The following is a 26045-nucleotide window of genomic DNA, read 5'->3' on the forward strand; positions in this document are numbered from 1 at the left end:
CGACTGATACTCTGCATCAGTTCCTTTCTCAAACACACCCACCCCAACATGTCGCGCAGATCGTGGGTTATGCTAGTTAATATAATTGTCTGGTGTGATGGTCGCCCCTTTGTGCATGTATTAGTCTTTTCAGTATTTATTTTCTTCATCTTGTTATATTCTTGTTCATTCTCCTCTCCTTCCCCATTTCTCCCCCCTCCCCAACCTCTTTGTTGTATATTTATCTAATCTCTCATCTTATGAACCACCTTTTTCCCCATCTCCTCACTTTTCTCTCCTTAGAATCTTGCTGCATCATCTCACAACCTTGCTGACAATGGTACCCCAGGCCTTGATTCTGGACAGTGGTTCAGACGTATATTTGACTGCAATTGCTGGAAAGCTGAGGCTGGTGCATTGAAACCTCACAACAACAGATAAACAAGCGGTCCACTCCAGCAGCTGGAAAGAAGAAGGTGGAAGTGGCGGCGGCATGGTGGTGTTTAATGGTTCATTGCGTCTCCGGGTACAAGAGGCAGCCGAGCTGATTCCAACGCCCTGGTCCCAGCGACACGGCCTGGGCTCTCTTCGTGGACCGCCGAATTTGCTGGACCCTTATGTGGCCCTGAATGTGGATGAGAATCGTGTCGGACAGACGCAGACGCGGCAGCGCACCAATGCACCACGATGGGATGAGGAATTCGCATCAGAGGTTACTGGTGCCAGACGCATCGAACTGGCAGTCTTTCATGACACTCCCATCGGCTATGATGACTTTGTGGCAAACTGCACCATCCCCTTTGAAGAACTTCTCCACAACGACAGTCTCCACTTTGAAAGTTGGGTACGTGTGTTGTGTCTAATCACATGAGTAATTCACCAGAATTCGATCGGCATAAAATATTCGGTGTTATCTTTTGCGATTGCTGTTTTCAGGCCATTTTGTTGAACTTTGAGTCTTCGTGATTTTCAACATTATACACAGATAAAACTGTGCAGTCTAATTTTATTCCAATTCTAAAAATCTTCAGGTTGTGCCAATCTCAGCTTTCCTTGATTCCAAATAGTTTATTAATATCCTCTGTGTAATTTCATGAAGGTTTATTTTTTTTTATTTTTTTTTGCATTTCGCTAAAACGATGTTAAAGTGAAGTAAAAAGTATCTGTGTCTGAGCGAGGGTGGAATATTTATAAGGTAGCAGTTGGGTCATTGATTGACCATTCTGCTCCAAAGTTCATTGCCTTCTGAATACACTTGGGCTCAAGCCGATTCAGTTGACAAATTCAGGGACAAACCTGAACTTGTAATTGGGATTAGGTAAAAAATCTATGGGTGTCATCGTGTTGGTATGATTGGATTAAACAATGTGTTGAGAATGCTGTAAGGTGGCTTGTCCTCGTACAATCGACTGAACAAGAGAGCATTTTGTTGTTGATAAAACAGTTCCATCGTAACACCCGTTTTAGTGTCTGCTTATCGTGCTCAATTTGCCCTCGTACCCGATGACAATCCTTGAGGGTGACTATTTGATCATTATTTTGTGTTGCTGATGTGAACATGACGAACAGAAAAATATGTACAGCAATTTATAAATGTATTGCTGTAATCACAGCCTTTCGTGGGCTTCAATTATTGCTGAACATTTTGAGACTTTATCTTCCCTTCATTGCTTCTGAGAGGTCGGGTAAAACGATTTTCTTGGAAAAATTGATGTTCCCTGAGCATTTGAAGGAATTGTGACAAGAGTGAGAGTTTACCAGATCAGTGTTCATCAATGTTTGAAAGTTTTGTTATTCAAATAATAGTGGCATGTAAGACCCGTCGCATCGCTGACTGTTTTTTTTTATCAAATGACATCATGTTCTACTTCACAAACATAAATTGCATGTATGTCTGTCTGTAAAATGAGGTGAAACGCATGAGGATCTTTTTATAAAATGTCGCTGTTGGTGTTGTTGCTGTCGTCGTAGCTGTGGTTGTTGTTTGTGTGCTCCTTCCGGGTACTTTTTATATATTTACCCTGCATGTGCGAAGCGAAAAGCAGGATTAAGCAGTTGGTTCACTTTGGCTGTCTGTCTGTCTGTCTGTCGATGTTAGTCTATGATCGAGGAAGTTCCAATTGAATTTTATATGTTTAACACTGTAGAACATGAATAAGAAGAAGAACCTGCAATTTAGCAGAAATTTGGCTCTGAAATTTAAAATTGTATGGAATCTCATCCCAAGAGTGCGTGCGCAGAGAGGAGTGAGATAATATTTCGACGCTGTCTGCTTGTCTGGCAGGCAAACAAAATTGAAAATCATTCCAAACAGGAAACTTACTGTTTTTCAGGGCATCATGCAGGACACAAACAACAGGCATGAACAACTAATTTAATGTGTCAAATCAGGTGGTGTAAAAGACAGTGCATCAACGGCATAAACTTCCAAAAAAGGGAAATTTTTTTTGTTTGTTTTTTTTCTGCAGCCATTAAAACCTTTATGTTATTTCAATTTAATTATCTACTTTAACAGTGAAGAACACAAATCATCTTGGAGCTTTCAAAAACCTGTTTAGCAGTACTTGGACAAAATCTTCAAGCCGTCTTACACCCTGAGGGCAGAGTAACTGTGAGATTCAGCATTCTGACAAATATGGTGATGCCTTATGCGTTGTTCAGTGCAAAACGCAAAACAAGAGTTCAAAGGACATCCCATGTCATTTTTGTGAAGACTGTGTGGGGTAAGGTGTTCAATGAACTCTCTCGTTACCTCCACCACCAAAGGTTGACAGAGTTTATGCTTTCACGCTTGTCTGCCTGTCTGTGAGTAGGATATGTCAACCAATTATGGATGGATTCGGACAATTTTTTGGGGACAGGTTGAGTGTGTGCCAAGGACAAATCGAGTCAATTTTTGGGAAGATCCGAATCTAGACCTGGATACGAAAAAATATTTAATCAAAGTTATTCTTCACCATTGAGAGATGGGGCCAAAAACGACATGGAGCATGATATTTCAAAACCCTGTGGACTAGTTCTGACAAACTAGGTGGATAAGTTGGTTCGGTGACAAGAACAAGGCGATTCAATTTTGGTTAAGGCCCGGATTCAGATTTGGCCTACAAAACGTAAACTGTTCAGCCAGGCAGAGGTACTTACTCTACTGAGTGCCATTCTTTCTTTTCCATTGTTTTCAGAAGTATTACTATACTATACTGTAACATATATATACAGTGGGGAGAACAAGTATTTGATACACTGCCGATTTTGCAGGTTTTCCCACTTACAAAGCACGTAAAGGTCTGTAATTTTTATTATAGGTCCACTTCAACTGTGAAAGATGGAATCTAAAACAAAAATCCTGAAAATCACATTGTATGATTTTTAAATAATTAATTTGCATTTTATTGCATGAAATAAGTATTTGATCACCTCCCAACTAGTAAGAATTCTGGCTCTCACAACCTGTTAGTTTTGTCTTTAACAAGCCCTCCCATTCTCCACTCATTACCTGTATTAACTGCACCTGTTTGAACTCGTTATCTGCATAAAAGACAGCTGTCCACACTCGATCAATCAGACTCCAACCTCTCCACAATGAGCAAGACCAGAGAGCTGTCGAAGGACATCAGGGACAAAATTGTGGACTTGCACAAGGCTGGGATGGACTACAGGACAATAGGCAAGCAGCTTGGTGAGAAGGCAACAACTGTTGGCGCAATTATTAGAAAATGGAAGAAGTTCAAGATAACAGTCAATCTCCCTCGAAGATCTCACCTCATGGAACCTCAATGATCATGAGAAAGGTGAGGGATCAGCCCAGAACTACACGGCAGGACCTGGTCAATGACCTGAAGAGAGCTGGGACCACAGTATCAAAGAAAACCATAAGTAACACACTACGCCGTCATGGATTAAAATCCTGCAGCGCACGCAAGGTCCCTCCTCTCAAGCCAGCGCATGTCCAGGACCATCTGAAGTTTGCCAATGACCATCTGGATGATCCAGACGAGGAATGGGAGAAGGTCATGTGGTCTGATGAGACCAAAATAGAGCTTTTTGGTTGAAACTCCACTCGCCGTGTTTGGAGGAAGAAGAAGGATGAGTACAACCCCAAGAACACCATCCCGACCATGAAGCATGGAGGTGGAAACATCATTCTTTGGGGATGCCTTTCTGCAAAGGGGACAGGACGACTGCACCATATTGAGGGGCGGATGGATGGGGCCATGTATTGCGAGATCTTGCCCAACAACCTCCTTCCCTCAACAAGAGCATTGAAGATGGGGCGTGGCTGGGTCTTCCAGCATGACAACGACCCGAAACACACAGCCAGGGCAACTAAGGAGTGGCTCCGTAAGAAGCATCTCAAGGTCCTGGAGTGGCCTAGCCAGTCTCCAGACCTGAACCCAAGAGAAAATCTTTGGAGGGAGCTGAAAGTCTGTGTTGCCCAGCAACAGTACCCGAAACCTGAAGGATCTGGAGAAGATCTGAATGGAGGAGTGGGCCAAAATCCCTGCTGCAGTCTGTGCAAACCTGGTTAAGAACTACAGGAAACGTCTGATCTCTGTAATTGCAAACAAAGGTTTCTGTACTAAATATTAAGTTCTGTTTTTCTGATGTATCAAATACTTATTTCATGCAATAAAATGCAAATTAATTATTTAAAAATCATTCAATGATTTTCAGGATTTTTGTTTTAGATTCCGTCTTTCACAGTTGAAGTGTACCTATGATAAAAATTACAGACCTCTATGTGCTTTGTAAGTGGGAAAACCTGCAAAATCGGCAGTGTATCAAATACTTGTTCTCCCCACTGTATATATATTTTTTTGTGTGCACCTTCCATGTCTGCCATGCTTTATTCAAAAGGGTTCAGACTGCTATTGTCGATGAATAAAATGGTACCGTTGGAACCTCTATATTAAGCTCCAATCTATCATGGAGTATGGTTGTACTCCATATAGAGGGCTGAAACAGGAAAATAAAAATGGCCACCCATTCAAATGTATCGACAATGATACGTTTCTAAACTCCTAAAAATTGAATTCATAAGCATTTAAAAGCCATACCTTTTATTCTCGAGCGTTTTCTGAATTCCCAGCATTTAAAAAGATGCCGGAATACATCGCTAAAGTACCACAATGAGAGACCGCGAAATCACCAATTTGTACTTCTTCTTTTTCTTCTGCTTCTTTCCTGCATACATGTATGTGTATGTATATCAAAACAATATAAAACTGTCGCCAAACCTACCTCAATAAGTGCTGAAGCCATGATGGCGATTGCAACAATAGGAAGTTGCATTATCTCCGGGCGAGTGCACGCAACCCAAAATTTAAAAATAGGAGGGAAAATGGACAGCACCATTCCAAAAGTGATACATATCCAAACCATCCCCCAATTCAACTGAAACAAGTATTAAAACAATCCAATAACATGCATGGATTTAATCCACACCAAAATAACAAAATATATAAAACATTAAATCTAATAACACGCATGGATTTAATCCACACTAAAATAACAAAATAGTGTATATAAAACATTAAGTATTTTATTATTTTTTGAAAACTAGAATCGTATCGTTTCGCATGTGTGGTAATCCACAGATGGAATGAACCAAAGCCAGGATTGAGGGGGGAGGGGTAGAATGTACCATAAGCCGAATTTAATAACATAGATGCATTTAATCCACACCAAAAAAACCCCCAAAAAACGTTAAGCATTTTATTACTGAAATAATTGCCGAAACAAGAAAGGAAAAATTTTTTTTTTCCAAAAAATGTAAAAGCATAGAATCACAAAAAAAACATCCAATAAAGGAAGGAATCACACGACATTATGATGCCAAAATACAACACCACAATCCTCTTATGGATTACCATCGCAACATCTTTTGACATTTTATTTTTGTTGTGAGATTGTGATTCATGAAGAAGAAGAATAACAATGAAGAATGATGCCACATTAGGATGGCACAATATGACACAACAACCCTCTTCTGGTTTAGCATCACAATAACTTTTGACGTCGTTCCCTCACAATCCCACAGCAAAAGTAAAATGTCAAAAGATATCGTGATGGTAATCCATAAGAGGATTGTTATGTCATATTGTGGCATCATTCCTCCCTTGTTTGGTTGGTTTTTTGAGATTTAATCCCTCCATGTTTTTACATTTTTTTGAAATGTTTTTTCTTTTCTTGTTTATATGACCCCCATTCTCTCTCTCTCTCTCTCTCTCTCTCTCTCTCTCTCTCTCTCTCTCTCTCTCTCTCTCTCTCTCTCTCTCTCTCTCTCTCTCTCTGTCTCTGTCTCTGTCTCTGTCTCTGTCTCTGTCTCTGTCTCTGTCTCTGTCTCTGTCTCTGTCTCTGTCTCTGTGGCTTTGTTCCTTATGCATGGCCACATGTTTTAAGTTACAAACTCCAAATTTGGGGTACAAATGCAACTTTGTGTGTGTGTGTGTGTGTGTGTGTGTGTGTGTGTGTGTGTGTGTGTGTGTGTGTGTGTGTGTGTGTGTGTGTGTGTGTGAGGGGGGGGGGGGGTACCATCGGCTATGTAGCTGCAGCCTCAAGCGGGATGTTTGTGGGTGGGGGGGGCGGAGGGGGTTGCGTACATTCTCCATGCAAAAGTGTACCGTGTAGCGCCACCTAGTGGTGGTGGCAGAGGGTATTACATTTTCTTTCTTTGCCTGGGGAATGCTGAGGTTAAAGCACTCTTCGCACAGGTAAATTTGTCCTCCTTCCCTTCTCCTCCCTCCCACCTCCCCCAAAATGGAGAGGCCCGTCAAAGCCTGTCATGATGTGTGAGACATTTCTGGCAGGAACGGACATCAGGACAGATTGGGGGGGGAGGCAAAGGGAGCGGAGGAGCGTGACGTGAAGACCGGGATGGGGAGGAGAGTGATGGGGGAGGAGTTGAAGCGATCTATGCACAGATAAATTGTCTTCCTTTCCTTCTTCTCGCCCAATTTATTTTTGGCAAACGGGACGACTAATTGGTCCACCAGCGAAGCAATGGGTAGGTTCCACTAGTTCCTGATAAAAGGCATTTTATTATTAAACAAACACGGTTTTTCAACTCTGAAATTATTGTTCCAAGTAAATAGATTATCAGTTTTCCAACGGCACCATTTTTATTACTCCACGACAACAGCAACCGTTTCAAATAAAGCGTGACACTTGGACAGACGCTACTTTTTATACGCCCGATATATATATATATATATATATATATATATATATATATATGTATATATATATATATATATATATATATATATGTATATATGTATATATGTATATATGTATATATATATATATATATATATATATATATATATATATATGTATATATATATATATATATATATATCGGGGCGTATTATGTGATACCGGTCGTCCGTCTGTCCATCCGTCCGTCCGTTCCTGTCCGCACTCTAACTCCCAAAGTTTTCAACTTTCACATTTCATATTTGGTGCATAGGTACAGACTGTGGAGACGGTGTGTCACGACATACGTTCGTCATCTAAAGTGGTTGCCATGGCAACCAGGATGCTGTTTTCCATGTAGTAACACAATTCTGTATATACCTTCTTGTTCGGGCATATATTGTGCTCACTTGCGCTCTTGGTCTAATATATGTTGTTCAAGGAACTTTAATATTATTATTTAACTTTGAATTCAAATATTTAAACATAAGTGACAGCTGCAATTTGAGCGAAGTGATTAATACAAAATTAAGAGCATGAGATTTACAAGGATGCTTGTTTTGATTGCATGAAATGGTTCTTAAATAATCCGTTTTCTTTTTCAAACTTGATGTGTTTGTTTATTTTATTAATAATGTATTCATAGCTGCCCTTCGTAGGGCTTCGTCGTTTTTCTGCTGCTGCCAATTTATCGGTCTGAGTCTGGATTTGGTTTGTTGCTACGCACAGTCTGATGGGATTCTGGCTGCAACACATGCCAGCCCACCCACTTGAACACGGACTGAAATCAGATTAGCTTATCCAGAGCTCACACAACTGTATGAAGCACGACTGGTCAGCTTGCACTAAACGTCGTTTGGAAAACAGCTATTTTTTTGATGCAAGAATGCTGTCTTTGAACATGGATAATTAATCGTTGCCGATTTTTTTTTTTTTTTTATCTTATTTTTATTCGGTTGAACCTTCTCACCTATATTTGGGTGAAAAACGAGCAGTTGCAACCATTTTTTGTTGGGGTTTTGGCCTCTTTGGCACCTCAGAACCACTCGGTCTTGGGCATTTTGATTTGTTCAGCTCTGAAATGTAAAAATATTGGAAACCCATAAACTTTGCATTAATATCATACGATGGACAAAAGTGCTGGAGTTTGCATTTTCCTTATTGGCAGCATGACTGGTGCTTTGCTTGGCCCCAGACTGGAGGATTTAAAAAAAATTTTCTGCATGAAGCATCAAAGGTTTGAATGGCTGAATTGCATGTGTGGTGTGTTCATTGTAATCCTTTGGCATGCGATATCATTGGGTGGAGCAGTCCAGAATTTATTTAATTATTTATTTATTTATTTATTTATTATTATGTATAAGAGAGTTGAGGTACCTGTCGTCGTTGAGCAAAACTGTCGTAGTACCTGTCGAAGCAAAACTGTAGTCGAAGAGCAAAACTGTCGAAAAAAATTGCTGTCGGCAACATGGGAGGGCAGTGGAAAGCATGCAGACATTGGACATTTTTCATACACTGTGTGATAAACGGAAGTGTGGATAAGCAGGATGGATTAGTGAGAGCAAAGAAGGTTGATGGTAGGCATGCAAACAACATGAGACGGAGATGAGCTCTGACCTTGAAATGCCCGAGGGAAAAGGCACAATTTATTAATGAAAAGGAGACATTTGTGTGGGGGGAGTGAAGATGGACAAAAAAAAAAGTGGAGAAACCGAACATTGTCATGTTAATACGAAGGGCATTGCTACAAGAACGTTTTCAACCTTGGAAGGTTTGTTTGTAATGGATGGTTGAATGATACGACAGGGAGTGAATGACCAGGTGAGGTGTGATGAATAATAGCGATAGCATTGACCTGTCTACAGTGAGAAATGAGCCCTTGGAGTAAATGTTTGAGACAGAATACATGCAGATGTTCTTAAGCTTAAACAAAAACATCACAACCTCATCTTGCAAATGTAATCCTAAAAAGAAAACAAGTTGGTTACTTTGGGCCCTCAGAGGGCATTGTTCTGCTTTATGGCATCGCCTTCCAGATCAACCATCTAATCTGTCTCCAGTAATTCTCAGTAAGTACTTTTACACACTTGATGATTAAAAGTATGGAAAGTTTCATGAAGTCCAAAGCAGTTGGATGCACTCAGACAAAGTGATACTTTCATTCACGGATGACCTGACAGTTGTCCAACAGTCATCTGATGGAGCAGTAGAAGTACCGGAGCGATTGGAAAGGTTGATGTGCGGGGCAAGGATGGGCTTTAAGGCAAGAACGTCGAGGAGTGTTATGGTGAGACGAGGGGTAGTGGGTGGACCACGTTCGCAGGTTTGAGCTGGGAGGGGAGGTGGTTCCATCATTGGCTTTGGTCCCCGTGAAGAGCTTGGAAAGATGGTATATGGTGGAGTTCAATGATGTGGGAGGGGTGGAAAAGGTAAGGAGCAAGCTGCTGAGAGGTTTGAGGATTTATGGTTATAGTTTGCCAGTAAAGTTGAAGATATGGTGTTTCAAGTTTGGATTAATGCCACGAGTATTGTGGCCATTGATGATGTATGATATTGTGATTGGGCATGTAGAAAGGATGGAGGTTTTGTTGAGTGGGTTTGTGAGGAGGTGGTTGGGAGTGCCACGCTGTTTGACAAATATTGCTTTTTAGCTCGCCTGTTCGAAGAACAGAGAGCTATCGCGATACCCCCGGCGTGAGCATCAACGTGAGCGTGAAAATGTTAAAGTTTTTGGTGCAAGTTATTTTTTCCTCTCTAATGCTTTTATCTACCACACTATTTTTATACGCCCGATATATATATATATATATATATATATATATATATATATATATATATATATATATATATATATATATATATATATATATATATATATATCTATATCGGGGCGTATTATGTGATACTGGTCGTCCGTCCGTCCGTCCGTCTGTCTGTCTGTCTGTCTGTCTGTCTGTCCGTCCATCCATTCCTGTCCGCACTCTAACTCCCAAAGTTTTCAACTTTCACGTTTCATATTTGGTGCATAGGTACAGACTGTGGAGACGGTGTGTCGTGACATACGTTTGTCATCTAAAGTGGTTGCCCTGGCAACCAGGATGCTGTTTTCCATCTCGTAGCACAATTCTGTATATACCTTCTTCTTCGGGCGTATATTGTGCTCACTTGCGCTCTTGTTGCTGATTACAATATACAAATACATATATTGCTATAAAAATTATTTGGATCAGACATCACTGCAATACTTTATAAAATATTAATTATTAGACTCGTCTTTTAAAAACGATAAATGTATAAACAGGTGAGCATTGGGTGGCTTTGACACCAACTCTCTGGTTTATGCTGAGTGTGGGAAAACTCCGGTTTCCCTCAACATCAATAACCGATGTGTACAAGGTGCTGAAGAATGCTCTCCCAGAGAAGAAGGAAAGTTAGAGTGGAATGCAAGAGCAGAGATGGATGAAATGGAGTAGCGGTTGCAGCAGTAGATGTTGGGAATGGTGCAGCATGGGAAGTATGGCTTGGGGTGGTTGAAGCATGATCTATGGGGAAAGGCATGTGTGAAAAAAAGGAGTATGATGGTGGAGAGGGAGGTGAGACGAAAGGAGGAGGAGAGGACATATGTGAAGGTCGTCGGACAGGCACAGGAAGGTGCTTGGACTTGGTGGGAGGGTGTGCAGGCTGTTGAATTTCTGTTAAAATATAATACTGTTGAATTTCCTGTTGCGGGCAATGTATGATGTGCTTCCATCACCAGCAAACTTGAGGCTGGAGGAGAGCTGCTCTTGATGTCGAGGTTGTGGAGCAATGCAATATGTGCTGAGTGCATGCTCAGGAGCGCTGGCAGCAGGAAGATATAGATGGTAGTACAATCACGTGCTAGCGGTGGTAGTGGAGATGGTGCAACAAGAGGTGATGAGATCAAGAAAGAGGGGAGTGGAGGAGGAGGGCCCATGGGGGAGAGAGGTGTTGTTTGTGAAAGAGGGCCAGGTGGTAAGAGTGCTGCGTGACAAGGTTGCGGCCTGACCGTCATCTGCTCAGGCACAACAAGGCATGTCATCTTTGGAGAATTGTCAGTACCTTGGGAAGAGAATATGGAGGAGGTGCACGAGAGTAAGAGAGGAAAGTATGCATACAAGGCAAGTTGGAGATGATGAAAAACGGGTCGGTAGAAATCGAAAGCGGGTTTGTATTTTATTTATTTATTTATTTTTCCAAACGTGGTAACAACGCTATTTGAGATGTTGTCAGTGACACACAATACACCACAATACCAAGATAGTTGTTTATTGACGAGGTGGTCTTGCAGCTGTTCAGAACTCATCTTAAATGTTTACTTCCCGTTACAGTCTAAGTGTGGACTCATCTCGACGATCGTGGAGCACTATACGAACAGAGATCAATCAAACTGACGTGGACACGACCTGATGGACGAGTCACTTCACGTGACTGTGCTCGGCATTGTAATCACCGCAGGCTTTCTTGGCCTTTCTGACGACATCTCTTGGAGGATCAAACTTATGACCCGGGGTTTTGCAGGAGTTGGTTTTCCATGTCAGGAGAGCAGGTGACCTCATTTGACAAACACCCTCGGCAATCGATGTTGTTCTTGCGAACTTGGAAGAAGATGCTTTCCTCTTCGGCATTACTGTGAGTCAGGACAAGTAGACGTGCTGAACTACTCTAAACAGAAGGCCAAATCGTGGCTCCCTGTCTGCCCTTCTCATCAACGACACAAGCCTTAATGGTTAAGATGGCTGGCTTAAGATCTCAGGGTCTTGAGTTTGAGACCCTGTCATGTCGTTGAAATAACAAGTGGGTTGACTCAGCCTGTCATCCTTCCAAGGTCGTCAAAACGAGTTCCAGCTTACTGGTAACAGGGGCACTGCATCAGCGGCAAAGCCAAGCTTCCAGAAAATGATGCAGCCAGCAGGCACAAGCTGCATACGAAACGGCAACAACAACATCAACGATATCTTGTGGCACAAATTACCCTTCCAAATTACGGTAATAAACATTAATGAAATGGGATATACTGCCCTCCAGGCTCCAGCCAATGAAATAGGGTGGGACACTGCACTGCCCTCAATGACTCGAGCCTGTAGCTCTGTAGCTCTTTGTTGTAATATAAGATGAGGTCACATATCCTATTTCATTATTTTTTTATTACGGTTTGAATTTGGTAATTTGTGGACACCTTGTGTGAATGAAAACAATCTGAATTGAATGAAATCCTGCCATTTAAAATATATCCTCGAAAGTATACTGATAAATATATATGTGTGTATATACATATTGTTACGGCTGTGGAAATTCGCAGAGCACCATATAGGTCCTCAGATCAGTTATGCCGATAAGTCTGTGCTCAGATAGATTTCCTCACCGTTGTCTAAAGGGAATTATCCGTGTCACCCGGGCTGTGCTCTTTGAGGTAGCCGTTTTTCTTTTACTATCGTTATTTTGGGCCAACCACCAACCACCTTCTCCACCATGCCAACCACCAACCACCTTCTCCACCACGCCAACCACCAACCACCTTCTCCACCACGCCAACCACCTTCTCCACCATGCCAACCACCAACCACCTTCTTCCATCGTACACCAGGACAAGGTAACCACCTTCTCCAACACGCCAACCACCAACCACCTTCTCCACTATGCCAACCATCCACCACCCTCTCCACAACCGCCTTCACAACAACGACATCTCCTCACCATCTCCTAATCCACATCTCCCCCAATAGATCAACACGAACAACATCGCCTCACCTTCATCTCCGAAGCGATGCCATCTTTGCGCCAGCCACGGCGAGTCCGCATCGAACGGCGGCGCTGCAGGCAGACGCGGGGGTTTCCTCGCCGCGCAGGTCGGTGATTTCGCGCACGTCCGCTCGCCGCGCAGGGTCGCTGTCTTCGCGCACGTCCGCTCTGTGCAAGCTTCGTCCGAGAATCGGATCAGGAGATCGAGAGGGGCGGAGCCAGTGGGGGGGGGGGTCAGGGATCAGAGGTGAGGGATCGAAGGCCAAACCTCGACTCTCGGGCACTATAAAAGGGCGAGCGGAGCGCCAAGCACATTCAGTCTGTGGAGTTTTTGTCGGGGTTCGGAGCGCCTGGAGCCTGGAGCCTGCAGTTGGTGGAGAAGCTGAGGAGAGCAGAAGAGACACGAGCGGAGAGCACGGCCAAGCCTGCCGTTCCGCGCGGAGCTGCGTGTTCGTGTGCGGGACGTGGAGAGAGCCGGAGAGAGCTCGCCAACCAGCACCGAACGGTCTGAGGTGATCGGGCTTCGGAACAGTCTGAGCATCGCTGAGGGACGGACGGGTTTTTAAAGAGAGCATCAACTCTGAGAGAGCGAAGACCTGTTCGTTCCTCTCAGGCGTTGCCGGCTGGGGCCCGAATCACCACGCCGCGGCCGAGCCACGGTTACGCTAGCTGCCGTGGGGACGGGACATCGCGGGCTGCCCTAGCGAGTCACCACCACCAGGACAAGGTAACCAGCCCGGCTTCTTGGAGCTCCTTCGGTCCATGTTATAAAGACCCCGAGAGGTCCAGTCTATCCACTTGCCTTTGATGGGGTTCTCTTTCCTTGTTTCTTTGTGTGAGAGATGTGGCGCCAAGTCCGATAAGTAGAACTGATAAGTGTGTAAAAAAATAAATAAACGGTCGTAGCTCCTTTACATTGCTTTTGTTTGGCTGTATAATTGCATGCGTGCTCCCCCCATTCATTGCATGACTGCATCACTGTATACGTGTGGAAATAAATGTGCTTCTTTAAATGTGAACCTGCTCGTTGCGTCCTCTTCCCTTAATTGAGCTGCCATCTTGCACTCGGAATATAGTTGGTTTTTTAAATACCCGTTAAAGTGATCGGGTCCAACGGGACTGTGCGATAAGACCCCGCTCGGTTATCCCAAAAGGAAGCGAGCTGCTTAAGCGGCTCGTTTCCAAGCGGTCCTGTTGAGGTACAATCTCTCGGTAATCTACCCGCGCAAATAATTAGGTAAATCGAAGATTTGGCGATCGGACCCTGTAGCGCGTGGGTAGAGTGCGGACAAGGTTGTGGTGTGGTTAAGAACACACCCGTGGCTGGTTTTCGGCATTGATCCTGAAAGCCGCGACTAGATTGTTCGTCTGGTGGGCGTACGTCCGCTATTAGTAAAACGCGGTCGTTCGCATGCCGGCGGGCAAGAATTCGTAACAATATATTATCACCAAGAAGTGGAAGAGCGAATTGGAAAGTACAGATCGATTGATTCGTGGTAATGACAATATGGTCGACGTGATCGGAAGCGAAGTGATACTGCGTACAGAATCCTGGAGGATGTCGACATGGCCTTCGGTGAGATCCAGGCTCCAGGCTTATGACGTCACAGAGCCAATACACTAGACATGAGATTGATACCTTCCATATCGACTGCAGGTCGCTCCAGGTATATCAGTCTGTGTGTCAATCCTTGCGAGTAGAATGGAAGTGAAACATTGTGTTTTTAAAATTGATCGTACTTTCCATCCAATATGGGTTTTGACCGCACGAAAACGGGTCTGTGCGTTTTCAGAAACAAAACGGGTCAAACCGTAAATTCCGGATCACTTGCCATCGCCGAGTATGGTGAGCTGGAAGCGGAGTGTTGGGAGAAGGGTTGGCGAGTTTCTTGTCAGCCATTTGAGCTGGCATGTGGAGGGTATTTTGGCAATTCCTTCGATGTATTTCTTGCTCGACTCGGAGTGTGTGGAATGGAAAGAAGGAGGATGTGTGAGAGAGTGGCCCAGTTATCTTTGAATGGCTCACTTTGGATTTGGAAGAAGTTTATCGAGACAGGTCGAACGGTGTACGTTGAGATTGATTGGGTGGTGTTTCTTTCAGCCCTAAAAGCGGTAGTAACTGAGTGTGGAAGAGATATGGAGAGATGTGTCTGGTTGCTGATTTGAACAGTGTGTGTGTGTTTGTTTTTTTTCTGCACGTGTATTGTGTGTTTTGTTGTTGAGTGGTGCATTTTGTAAGGTCGGGTGGTTTGTTGGATGCTCCAGTATATATTTTCGGTTCTGTGGATTTTGGGATTGAAACTGTTGTTGTTGTTGTTGTTGTTGTAACTTGTGTTCTTGCTGACTGGGGGTGGGAGTACGTATGCATCCAAGTGTACTTGCTGCATATGGAGGCATATCTGGGCCCCTGCTGGCCCACCTGAGATGCCCGTATTGAGGTTGAAGGGCCGAAACAGGATGAAGCTGAGGACTTTGACTTAAGACCTGGTTCGTGAGCCACACTTGTGGCCCAGGTGTGTTTTGAAATTACGTATATACAGTGCCTTCAGAAAGTATTCACACCCCTAGAGTTTTTCAAATTTTCTTGTGTTACAGCCTGAATTTAAAATTGATGAAGTTTCAATTTTTTTGGTCATATCATGGATGAAATTGCTCCAAGCTCCTAATTTGAAAATCATAGCACAAAAGCGATGTACACAGTGATTCGCAGCTATGATGAACAGGCATTCGGTAATATGAGTGAGGAAAATGAAAAAAAAAGAAACTTTCTCGTTAAGAAATCGTTGTGGCCTGTTCCAAGTCATGGCATGGTTGAGCAGGCCAAAATACATGGTGGCTTCAGACCCCAGCAAGGTCACCCAGGAAACGTCTTAAGACCCCCTAAGAGCGAGGTGACCGAGGCTATGCTTGATAAAGGATATAATTAAATATGGCCATTAATTATCTTCAAAATGGGTGTTTTAATTAACCCAAACACCCAATTTTCACTGCTGCATTTCCTTGGAGTTCCCTTAGTATGCATGCAAAGTTTCAGGTTGCTCGGTTTAATAGTTTTGGAGTTAGTTACAGAGGAGACACACTGACACACACACACACACACACACACACGCGCACACACACACACACACACACACACCATTGTGATTTATTAGTACAGACATATATATATATATATATATATATATATATATATATATTTATTGTAAACTCAATGTTAATGCAGGTCGAAGGAGAGGAGAAAAGGAGTTAGCTCTCAGTTATGTTGTGTACAGTGCAGTGATGTGCCTGTGTGCTTCTTTTAATATTTGTGCTCTACATTTTAATTATACCCTTATATTTCTTTCGTATGTAGCACAAGGTTGTGGGGTAGTATCATTGTGCTAAGAGGTGTCTTTGCTGCTGATGTTCAATTCCCTTTGTAGGTTAGGGCAGGAATTTTGTAATTTTGGCCAGGGTGCCAGCAATAGCCCTCCTACTTTTTACAAAGCACACTGTGAAATCTTTAACGTCCACTAACTAATGTCGGCAGAAGGGACACTCAGTTTAACATACATCCGAGGGACAGCACATATATTGATGAATGACTCCTGCCTGTGAAACACTGGCATGACAGTTTACAGCTGAGCTAAGATTCAAACCCAGGCGAGACAGCATAGGAGCATTTGTATTAGTTATGCCCAAGTTTGGATGGCACCAAGTAGTCGTTTGGACATTGATCTATCGAAGAACCTTGGGTTTTGTGACAATTGGCGTGAAAAAAATCTGTGATGTTGAGGACTTGTGATCAAAATTTGAGCAGACCCGTAAGTCAAGAAACGACATGCACAGCATAAACAAAATTCCTCCTTCATTGTAACTCTGTGTTGAAAAAGCATCCATATGCATAGTGTCAGACGTCCATTGATAGGTGTTGGATGTCTGTGGATGAAATTGCCAAGTCTAAATGTTAAACTGTTAAAACAAGAAACCTTCCAATTAATCATAAATAAATCGAAAATGGCAATAGATCTCCACCTGCGTAATATATAGATGTATATACAGGGTGAGTCAAAAGTAGCGCCCGATTTCTGTTTTTTTTCGGCTGTCAGATTATTTCTGGGAAGTCATGTTGTTAATAATTGTCTTGCAGATTATTCATTTTCGTAATTTATTTATTTTTGATTTTGGTGGTCAGATGAGGCATGTTTTAAGCTTAATGGCACAATTAAGAGACACAATTGTGTCTACTGGGCTGAGAATAACCCAAGAGTGACAGTTGAGAAGGAGGTAAATTTACCTGGAGTGACAGTTTGGGCAGCCATATCTCCATGAGGGATAATTGGACCCTTTTTCTTTGAGGGATCTGTCACTGCAGAAATTTACCTGGATATGCTGCAAACCTTCTTTTGGCCCAGGGTACAAGATCAGGACTGTTATTTCCAGCATGATGGAGCTCCACCTCATTATGGACGTTATGTTCGTCAGTGGCTTGATGAAAACTTTCCCAGAAAGTGGATCGGCCTCCGCGGTCCGATCGAGTGGCCGGCACGCTCCCCAGACCTTACACCTCCAGATTAATTTTTTTGGGGGCTCATGAAAGACCTTGTTTATCGTGAAAAGCCTCGTACCATTCAGGAATTGAAGGCTCAAATCACTGCAAAGTTTGAGGAAATTGATATCGAACTCTGCAGACATGTGTGCCGCTCTGCGCCTGCTCGGCTGCAATTGTGCATCGATCATGAGGGAGGGCACTTTGAAATATGCAAGTAAAACAGCTTGGTACAGTTCCGTAATCATTTTTTCTTGAATAAATGGTTAGATATACATGTCATTCATATATTTCTACCTTCTTGTACACTGTAATACAAATGGCAAACAAACAATCATCTGACAGAAATCAGGTGCTACTTCTGACTCACCCTGAATGTATGTATGTATGTATGTATATATATATATATATATATATATATATATATATATATATATATATTGTGACATCCACAGGACTTGAACAGTCCCGCTAACGTCGATGGAGGCGGTTTATCCTTTACAACCCAAAGATGGCGGTTCTAATCGCTCTACCGCAAACGGGACGAGGAAGGTGGCACGAGTCGCTTTTCACTGAGTTAATGATGTTTATTTCTCTAACCAGAAATAATAAGACTCGGCAAGAGGAGGGATCCGGGGCGATTCGACGGGATGGTGGTGTGGGTTCGGGCGTGGGGAAAACACAGACAATTCCAATGGATATACAAATCTCAAACCCTCTAAGGCGCCAGGTACACACACACAAACACACACACACACACACACACACACACACACACACACACACACACACACACACACACACACACACAAAACGTAGCTGGTCCTGGTGGTCAGGCTGGCCCGTGGTGTAAACGCAACAGTCCCTGGATTGGCGTCGGACGAGCTGGCGTTGCGCTAGTCAGGGGCAGGAGACACCGTGGTGCTGTCGACCTCCTGGTGTCGGCCCAAGTCCGCTCGCAGCCGCCAGGGAGCCAGTTCTGGCGCCAAGTTGCGAGCAGGAGAGGGAGGCAGGTCCGCCCGCCGTTCGACCCCGTGCTCTGAGCCAGCAGAACCCCAGAGCCAACCAAGGTGAGGCACGAGGCACAGCAAGGCCACGAGACACGATCAAATCCAGCATCGAATCAGCCCAACAAACAGCACGCTCCCAGCACAACAGCCTCCACCAAAACGGTTTCTCTTTACCGATATTCTTCCTCCCCCCCGTTTTCCCCGAACAGAACCTTTTTATCCTCGAGTCCTCGTCACTTCCAATCGAGCCGTTTTATTGGCCCTCTGCCGTCGCCTTCCGCCAATCGTGATCACGGGGCAGAGCCATCCGCAGCACTGTCCTGTGACGTCACGGCAAGCCTCCAGGGAATACTAAAAGGGGTTTACGCAGACACACTTACCCTAACCCGTTTCCCTAACTAATTACGCGACAATTACCATTTCCCCCTTGAAGAAATGGACATTTACTAGACAACTTATCACCACTGAATTGCTACTTATTACATCGAGATCCTGGTAAAACTCGAACAGCATGGCATACCTAATTAAACATCCTAATTACCCTTTGAATGCATACCCCCCTTGGACGTAACAATATATATATATATATATATATATATATATATATATATATATATATATATATATATATATATATATATATATATATATATATATATATATATATATATATATATTGCATCCTTGATTGCACTGAGAGTCTGTAATGTGAGATCAAAATGAATTGCTGTCTTTCCATCTACATTAGGACCATTAATCTTCTTTAAAACATCATTTCTGCATAGAACCATATATAGTAGAAAAATATTATCTCCAAGCTAACGCCACTCGCAATATCTTCTTGATCTGTGCATCACATTCACTTTGACTTCAAATCTTCAATTGGCTGGCTAAAATCACGGATTTCTCCAGAAAATTCTCTCATTGCGCCAGGGAGCTTTCGTTCCACTTTGTTTCATTCATGCATTTCTGCACTTGGATGGGTGTTGTTCTGACTCGTCATTGGTTTCTTCTCTCTCTCTCTCCATGGTGAATATCCGGATCATCTTTGATTCACTGCCGCACAGAGCAGAATTAATGAAATTGGATATGCTACATACAACAGTAACCTTTTGATGAAATTTTCCTTTCGGCATCACAAAGTGTATTTTCTGGGTGTTTGGCAATGAAATGGTGTTGCTCCCAGCATTTTTTTCTCCTGCGTGCTATATTTTGAAATTAACTACGCATCAATCCTTGGGTTCGTGGCAACTGCAGTGTGGGAGAATTATGTTGTGGCTTGGCCCTTTCCATAGCAGATATAACACCGAATAGAACCCTTCACAGTGCCCCTCGGCCATACACCATACCTGTCCTATATGAGGTATCGAGGAAATGCAACCTGCGCCAAACACCAATTGAGCAGAGATCTCCTTCTGTTTATGCAAATTTGGAAACGTACCTTTTTTATTGCGTGCTGGTACCATCGGAAAACACAATAATCTGTTCAAATGTGTGACTTTTTTGAAAAGATGTAATGCACCCCCAGAATGCTCGATATGCAACCGCAGAAACCCCAGGAAACTGCAGTGTTTGAGGAGTGGAGTGGGGGGGAAGGGGAGGGGGAGGAGGACATAAAGTATATTGTGTGTGGGAGATAAGGATTGGTACCTTAAATGTCTCACTGAGCTTCTGAAAGAAGCCAAAAATACTCAGAAAAATATCTGAGAGAAAGGGCTGTGCCTCTGCACAAAGAAAGACTTGGATAACTTTCTCAGCTCATTGAATAGGTAGCTGCTCATAGTACAAAGTCCCGAGCATGTGGGTCAGTGCAAGTGGATGGGCATGAGCAACACAAACCCTCAAGGGATCGCTACCAGTGAATGGACTGTGTATCTGAATCGGGTGCTTCTGAACACCAATGGGATGGACATATCTGGGGCTTGTGAATGTACACGGTAAGTTTAAATGATATTATTTACTGTTGATCATGTTTGGGGGAGAGAAGGGTGGGAGCTACTGAAGCTGTCAGTGCTGTTCCAAATATATTGTTTGTTTCGTTCCTGGGCCACAAGAGAAATTATACTCTATTTTTGCATCTATTGCTGAAATGACAAGTGTGTTTTGGGTTTGTGTCTTATACATATATATATATATATATATATATATATATATATATATATATATATATATATATATATATATATATATATATATATATATATATATATATTGTTACGAATTTGCGCCCGCTAGCGTGCGATTGGCCACGTTCCTCTAATGGCAGCCGCGTCGCCCACCGGACAGACAATTCAGTCGTGACCCTCCTGGAACTACTGCCAGAAACCAGTCACGGGTGGGGGTTTAACCTCATCACAGTCCAGTCCGCATTCTACTCGCGCGAGATAGGGTAAATCGCCGAATGTCGATATACCTAAGTACTCGCGCGGATAACCTACCGAGGGGTTGCACCACGCCGCAGGTCGGCCTGGGACACGAACCGCTTAAGCGGTCCGTTCCGTTCTAAAGCGATAACCGAGCGGTGTTATCGCCGACCTCGACTGATCCGATTCTCTTTACCGGGCGTTCAAAACCCACTACTCATTCCACAATGCAAGATGGCTTTCAAAAGGGAAATAGGACACGACGAACGGGATACATTTATTCACACAAGGACATTTATTCACTGAGCACGTATTACACACACAACACAATCAAGGCAGTAATGCAATTTACAGGCATCAAATAGAAAACAAAAGCATTACGACCGACTATAAGCAAGGTTCTATTTACAGCACAGTTACTTAACAGGTTCTTCTTACAGGGACACGGCGCCACAGCAGTCATACAAAATAAAAGAAATGGAAAGACCACTGAAAAGGCCCATTAGACCGTGCAGGTTACCTGCACCCTCGAGGTGTCTCGATTGGGCAGGTCGTGACGTCTGCTCCCCACGGCAGCTAGCGTGGCCGCGCCTTACTCCAGGCCTTGTGACGATGGGCGGTAAGCTCTCTCCGGCGCTCCTCGCCAGACGTGCAGGTTCGCACCACATAGCCGGCAGAGCTGCGCCTCCCGTCTGCGTCCCCGATGCGTCGCCCGGACTCGCCACCGGCCCGCGCCTTCGCCAACAGGTCGCTCAACAGGACCACCGGGAGGCAGGGGAAGAAATCGGCGCCAAGACGAGAGGGAGGGAGAGGGAGCATGACCCGACGTCCACGAGAGAGAGAACTCGACCTTGACCACCAAGAGAAGAGGGAGCCCGCATGCGGTCTGCCTTGTATAGCGCGGGGCTCCGCCCTTCGCTCCTCCCCGTTTTCGGCTCCGCCTCCCTTCGAGAAGCTTCCCGAAAAGGGGCATTCCCTCACTCCGACCGCCTCACGCTGTGCATCCACCAATCGGCAGCGAGCTGCTCTGCCCCCTTCCCTTCACACCAAGCGCGGGGAAAATAGGCGGGAAAAACCCCACAGGCTCCGCAAGAGCTTTTGTTCTGCCAATCCTGTCCGCGTTCTTGGACGGTTCCCGACGCGGAAACCGTCGTAGCGTGGACCGTGGAGGATGGCGTTCGGAAGCGGGGGTAGTGGTGAAAGATGGTGGTGGTTGGTGTGAGGGAAATTGTAGCGTGGTTGGCGTTGTGACGTACTTGGTGACGGTTGTTGTTTGCGTGTAGGTTTGTTGCGTACTTGGTGGCGGTTGTTGTTTACCTGTAGGTTTTTTGCGTGCTTGGCTTTGCGGCGTACTTGGTGGCGGTTGTTGTTTACGTGTAGGTTTGTTGCGTGCCTGGCGTTGCGGCGTACTTGGTGGCGGTTGTTGTTTGCGTGTAGGTTCAAAATAACGATAGGTAAAGAAAAATGGCTATCTCAAACAGTCGTAGCCCGGTGAACATGAAGAATTCCCTCTAAACAACGGTGGGGAAAGCTATCTGAACACTCACTTACCGGCATAGCTAATCGAAGGAACCTTTATGGTGTTCTGCGAATTTCCACAGACGTAACAATATATATATATATATATATATATATATATATATATATATATATATATATATATATATATATATATATATATATATATATATATATATATATATATATATTTTTTTTTTCACAGCCGACGATAGCTTGTATTAACAGGAAATGGTATGAGCCCGACACCTCTCATCCACAGATGGCTCATATTTCCGTGAGTCCGATTTATATTTGGTTAACCATCTCGAAATTGCCACCCTTTCATTTTGGTGCTGAAAATTATGTTAAAAAAAACAAACATTTTAATTACAGATTTCGCACTGGCAATGACAGGTTAACGGTGCCCGGCGAGCAGAACCAAGTTACTGAAAATGCACCTACAACGCATGTGCAAAAAACCTCGTTTAACATTCATACGTCATTTTGAAAGTTGGTTATTTCTGGATATTTCTGCTTCATGGTGGAGAAGATGCAATTCAATGTAGACATGGACACTCAGCATGGGTGTTGGTGCTCGTCTGACAAGATTGTGATACTCTCCCTTCAATTAATCTCTGCTTTCATCCAGGCATGGGTTATGAATTTTATGGCCTGGCCACTCGACTGCAGTGGATACCTTATATATCCTTTTGGTTGCTCAGGCAGATATCCTTGAAAGATATTCACCTGTAAAAGTACCTTTTCCCACACAAGTTCAAGACTTTTATTATAAAGAGAGGTGACGGAGGGTAATAAGGCAATGAACTGACAGTTGGACAGTGTGGCCGCAGTTTGAAATTACAAGAAAGTTAATGAACGACCAGGAAGAGCAGGGTAAGAAACACAGCAACCTGCAAGTAAAGAGGGTTGGGTGTGATCGAGTTAATGATGGTAGGAAAGATTATGGGTAGTGATTGGGAATGACACTAGGCTGGCAGAGTGGCTTGGAGGTAGGCACACACGCCTCTAAACTGTCTAGCCTGGGTTTGTTTCCCAACCCAGCAATAAACGGTCAGGCCAGTGTTTCACAGGCAGGGTGATTCGTCAACGTGTGTGCCGTCCCTCAGATGGATGTGAAACAGGCGTTCCGTCTGCCAGCATTAGGTTGTAGATGTTAAAGTTCCCAGTGCCCTTCGCAAGGAGTAGGCGAGCTATCGTCAGCACCATGGCCAAATTTCAAATTCCTGCCCTAACTAGTCAAGCGTCAGGCCTGGCCAGCCGGTTCATGAAGACTTGGGCCAATTCTCCTCCGGTGGACCCCACAAGAAAAGGTGGGTTAATAATGGCCGTTAAAAGAAGAAGAAAGAAGAAGATTGGTGATGACACGAGATGGTGTGCACCACTTGATTTAAGCCCTGGAGAGAAGAGTGGAATTGAACAGCGTCTGGAAGGTGGTTCCATAAAGAGGAATAAAAGAGCAGCAGTGCACAGTAAGTCTGCATTTTGGGAGTTTAACCGGAGGTTAAGTTTAAGGTGTGAGTTTTGGAGTAGCTTGGGAGACTCAGACGGCTGAGCAGAGGTACATGATCAGAGAGGTAGTAAAAGGCAGAGGCTACTGAGATGTCTGTGAGACCAACATGACTTGTGCTTCAGCCTCATCGTGGAAGATGCCAATAATGTTGAGAGCTTTCAATTCCAGCAGAGACCGATTTGCTGCTGGGGTGCCAGCCCAGAGGAGAGAGCTATACTCCTTTGAGATACAGACAAAGGACCAAAAGGCCAAGCTGTGAGTAGTTATGTTTTTTTCAAGACATGACTTTGAATGATGGAGGATGTCCATTGTATGGATCCTTTGCAGGCCACCTTTACAATATGGTTGTCCAATGAGAGATCCTGGCTAATTTGGAGACAGAGCCGTTCTAAAGAGGAACTTCTTCCAGTGGTTGGCCACGTGGATTAGTTTGGCAATCCTTCGGGAGTGACATGATGAGATGGTGAGATTTTCTAAGATTGAAAGACTTTCAACTCCATTTATCAATTCAACATCGATGAATTCCAGATCAGCAGAGAGTGATGCAACTGCTGTCTGCTTGTCAGTGAGTGAGCATTTGTAGCGTAAAATGGCGTAATATTTTGTCCATGTACTGCAAAGCGGAGGTTTTTGGCAGAAAGGAAGGAGGCGATTCATGTTATACAATATTCAAGTATATAATTAAAATAAAATAAAATACAGATTTTAAAGGTTGGAGAAAAAATAAAACTTTTTTTTCCGGAAGTTTACTGCCGCTGATGCACCACATTTTTGAACACCATATTTAACACATTCTGTTAGTTCTTCGTGCCTGTTGTTTGTGTCCTTTATGACATCCTTAAAAACAGTAAGTTGGCTGTTTACAAATAATTTTCAATTTTGTTTGACTGCCAGACAGGCAGAGAGACCAAAGCAATTACCATACTCCTCTCTGCGCTTGCGTGCTCGGGACGAGATTCCATACACTTTGCCAAATTAAGAGCCAAAAGTACTACTAAACTGCAGGTTCATGTCCTGATTCATGTTCCGATTTGTGTTCTGGTGTTCAAAATATATAATTAAATTGAAATTTAGTAGTTCCTCAATTATTGACTAATATAACATATTCAGGCAGGCAGACAGACAGATAGACAAAGTGAACCAATTGCTTAACCCCGCTTTTTGCTTCGCGCATGTGGAGGGAAAAATGTGTTGGGTGGGGATGTCCAGAGCATCAGAGAAGTCCTGTATGTAGCGTTAGGAACAAGACAGCGTCCAACACTCCATCCACTGCATTCGTCAACCTGTCCATTAAAACAGCTTGATTTATTTTGTCATGTACATTAATCAGGAATTGCTTAAATAGGCATTTCAATTCCACAAATGCCTGCGCGTGTACTTTAATTTCTACCCTTTTCCCTCTCGTCATTGTAGTTTATGGTTTATGAGCAAGGCATCTGTAGCTGGTGACTCAAATTGATTGAATTTCTCCCTGCATTCTGGGTACTCCTGGTTCATCCATCATTTTGAAATATATGTCAAACAATGCTGTCTTTAAAGGAATATGTGTCTCTGATAGATCAGTGATATGTTTCAGAGGAAGCACAAGGAATCTCACGTTTTCGTGATGAGTACTGTACATCTGAATCGACATTGTGGAGGACATGATCAAACGACTCGCGTTTGGGCCGAAAGTCGCAAAATTCCCTTACGCTAATATTGTATCCGGTCGTTTATCGGGGACATGTATCTAGTTTTCAAAATAATTTTGAATTTATGTCATTGATTGTCTCTCCCCCCCCCCCCTAAGGATGACTCTGCCTTCCAGGAGCTTGTTAACATATTTCCTTCTTTGTGTAAACTGCTATGATTATCTCATTGTCTTCATGACGTCATAGCTTTATTATATTATGTCATGCAGTTGATGGCCGCAGTGTTTTTTTAGTCCAACTTCCTTGGAAAACACTGCATCCTCTGCCTTGCATTTTCGATGGAATGAAGGTAAATATGAGCATGCTCTTTTGGCTGCTTCCCATTGGTTTAAACAGACCAATATTGTGACCATTCAACTGACTTTCCCGTGTCATCGATACCGCCGCTACCATTTGCCCTTCTTTAGTTGCGATCGGCTCTTTTACGTGCATTCTCTCAACCTCAGTATGAAGCCCAAGCTGATGTGCTCCTGTTCTTTTTGGCATTAG

The 26045-nt window shown here is 43.5% G+C and overlaps 1 protein-coding gene across 2 annotated transcripts in view; it reads left to right on the forward strand.

Annotated features, from left to right (window-relative positions):
- The window catches only part of LOC147031468 (protein kinase C epsilon type-like), a 169460-nt gene that overhangs the window by 2853 nt on the left and 140562 nt on the right, over positions 1-26045 (forward strand). For both annotated transcript variants that reach the window (XM_085863716.1, XM_085863726.1), the window contains exon 2: positions 283-823. In XM_085863716.1, coding sequence (XP_085719842.1) covers positions 473-823 — 351 coding nt within the window. In that variant the 5' untranslated portion in view covers positions 283-472. The remainder of the gene's footprint in view (positions 1-282; positions 824-26045) is intronic.

The sequence above is a fragment of the Eptatretus burgeri genome, chromosome 2, assembly GCF_056783735.1.
Source record: "Eptatretus burgeri isolate ZD-2024b chromosome 2, Ebu_testis_v1, whole genome shotgun sequence".
NCBI lineage: Eukaryota > Metazoa > Chordata > Myxini > Myxiniformes > Myxinidae > Eptatretus > Eptatretus burgeri.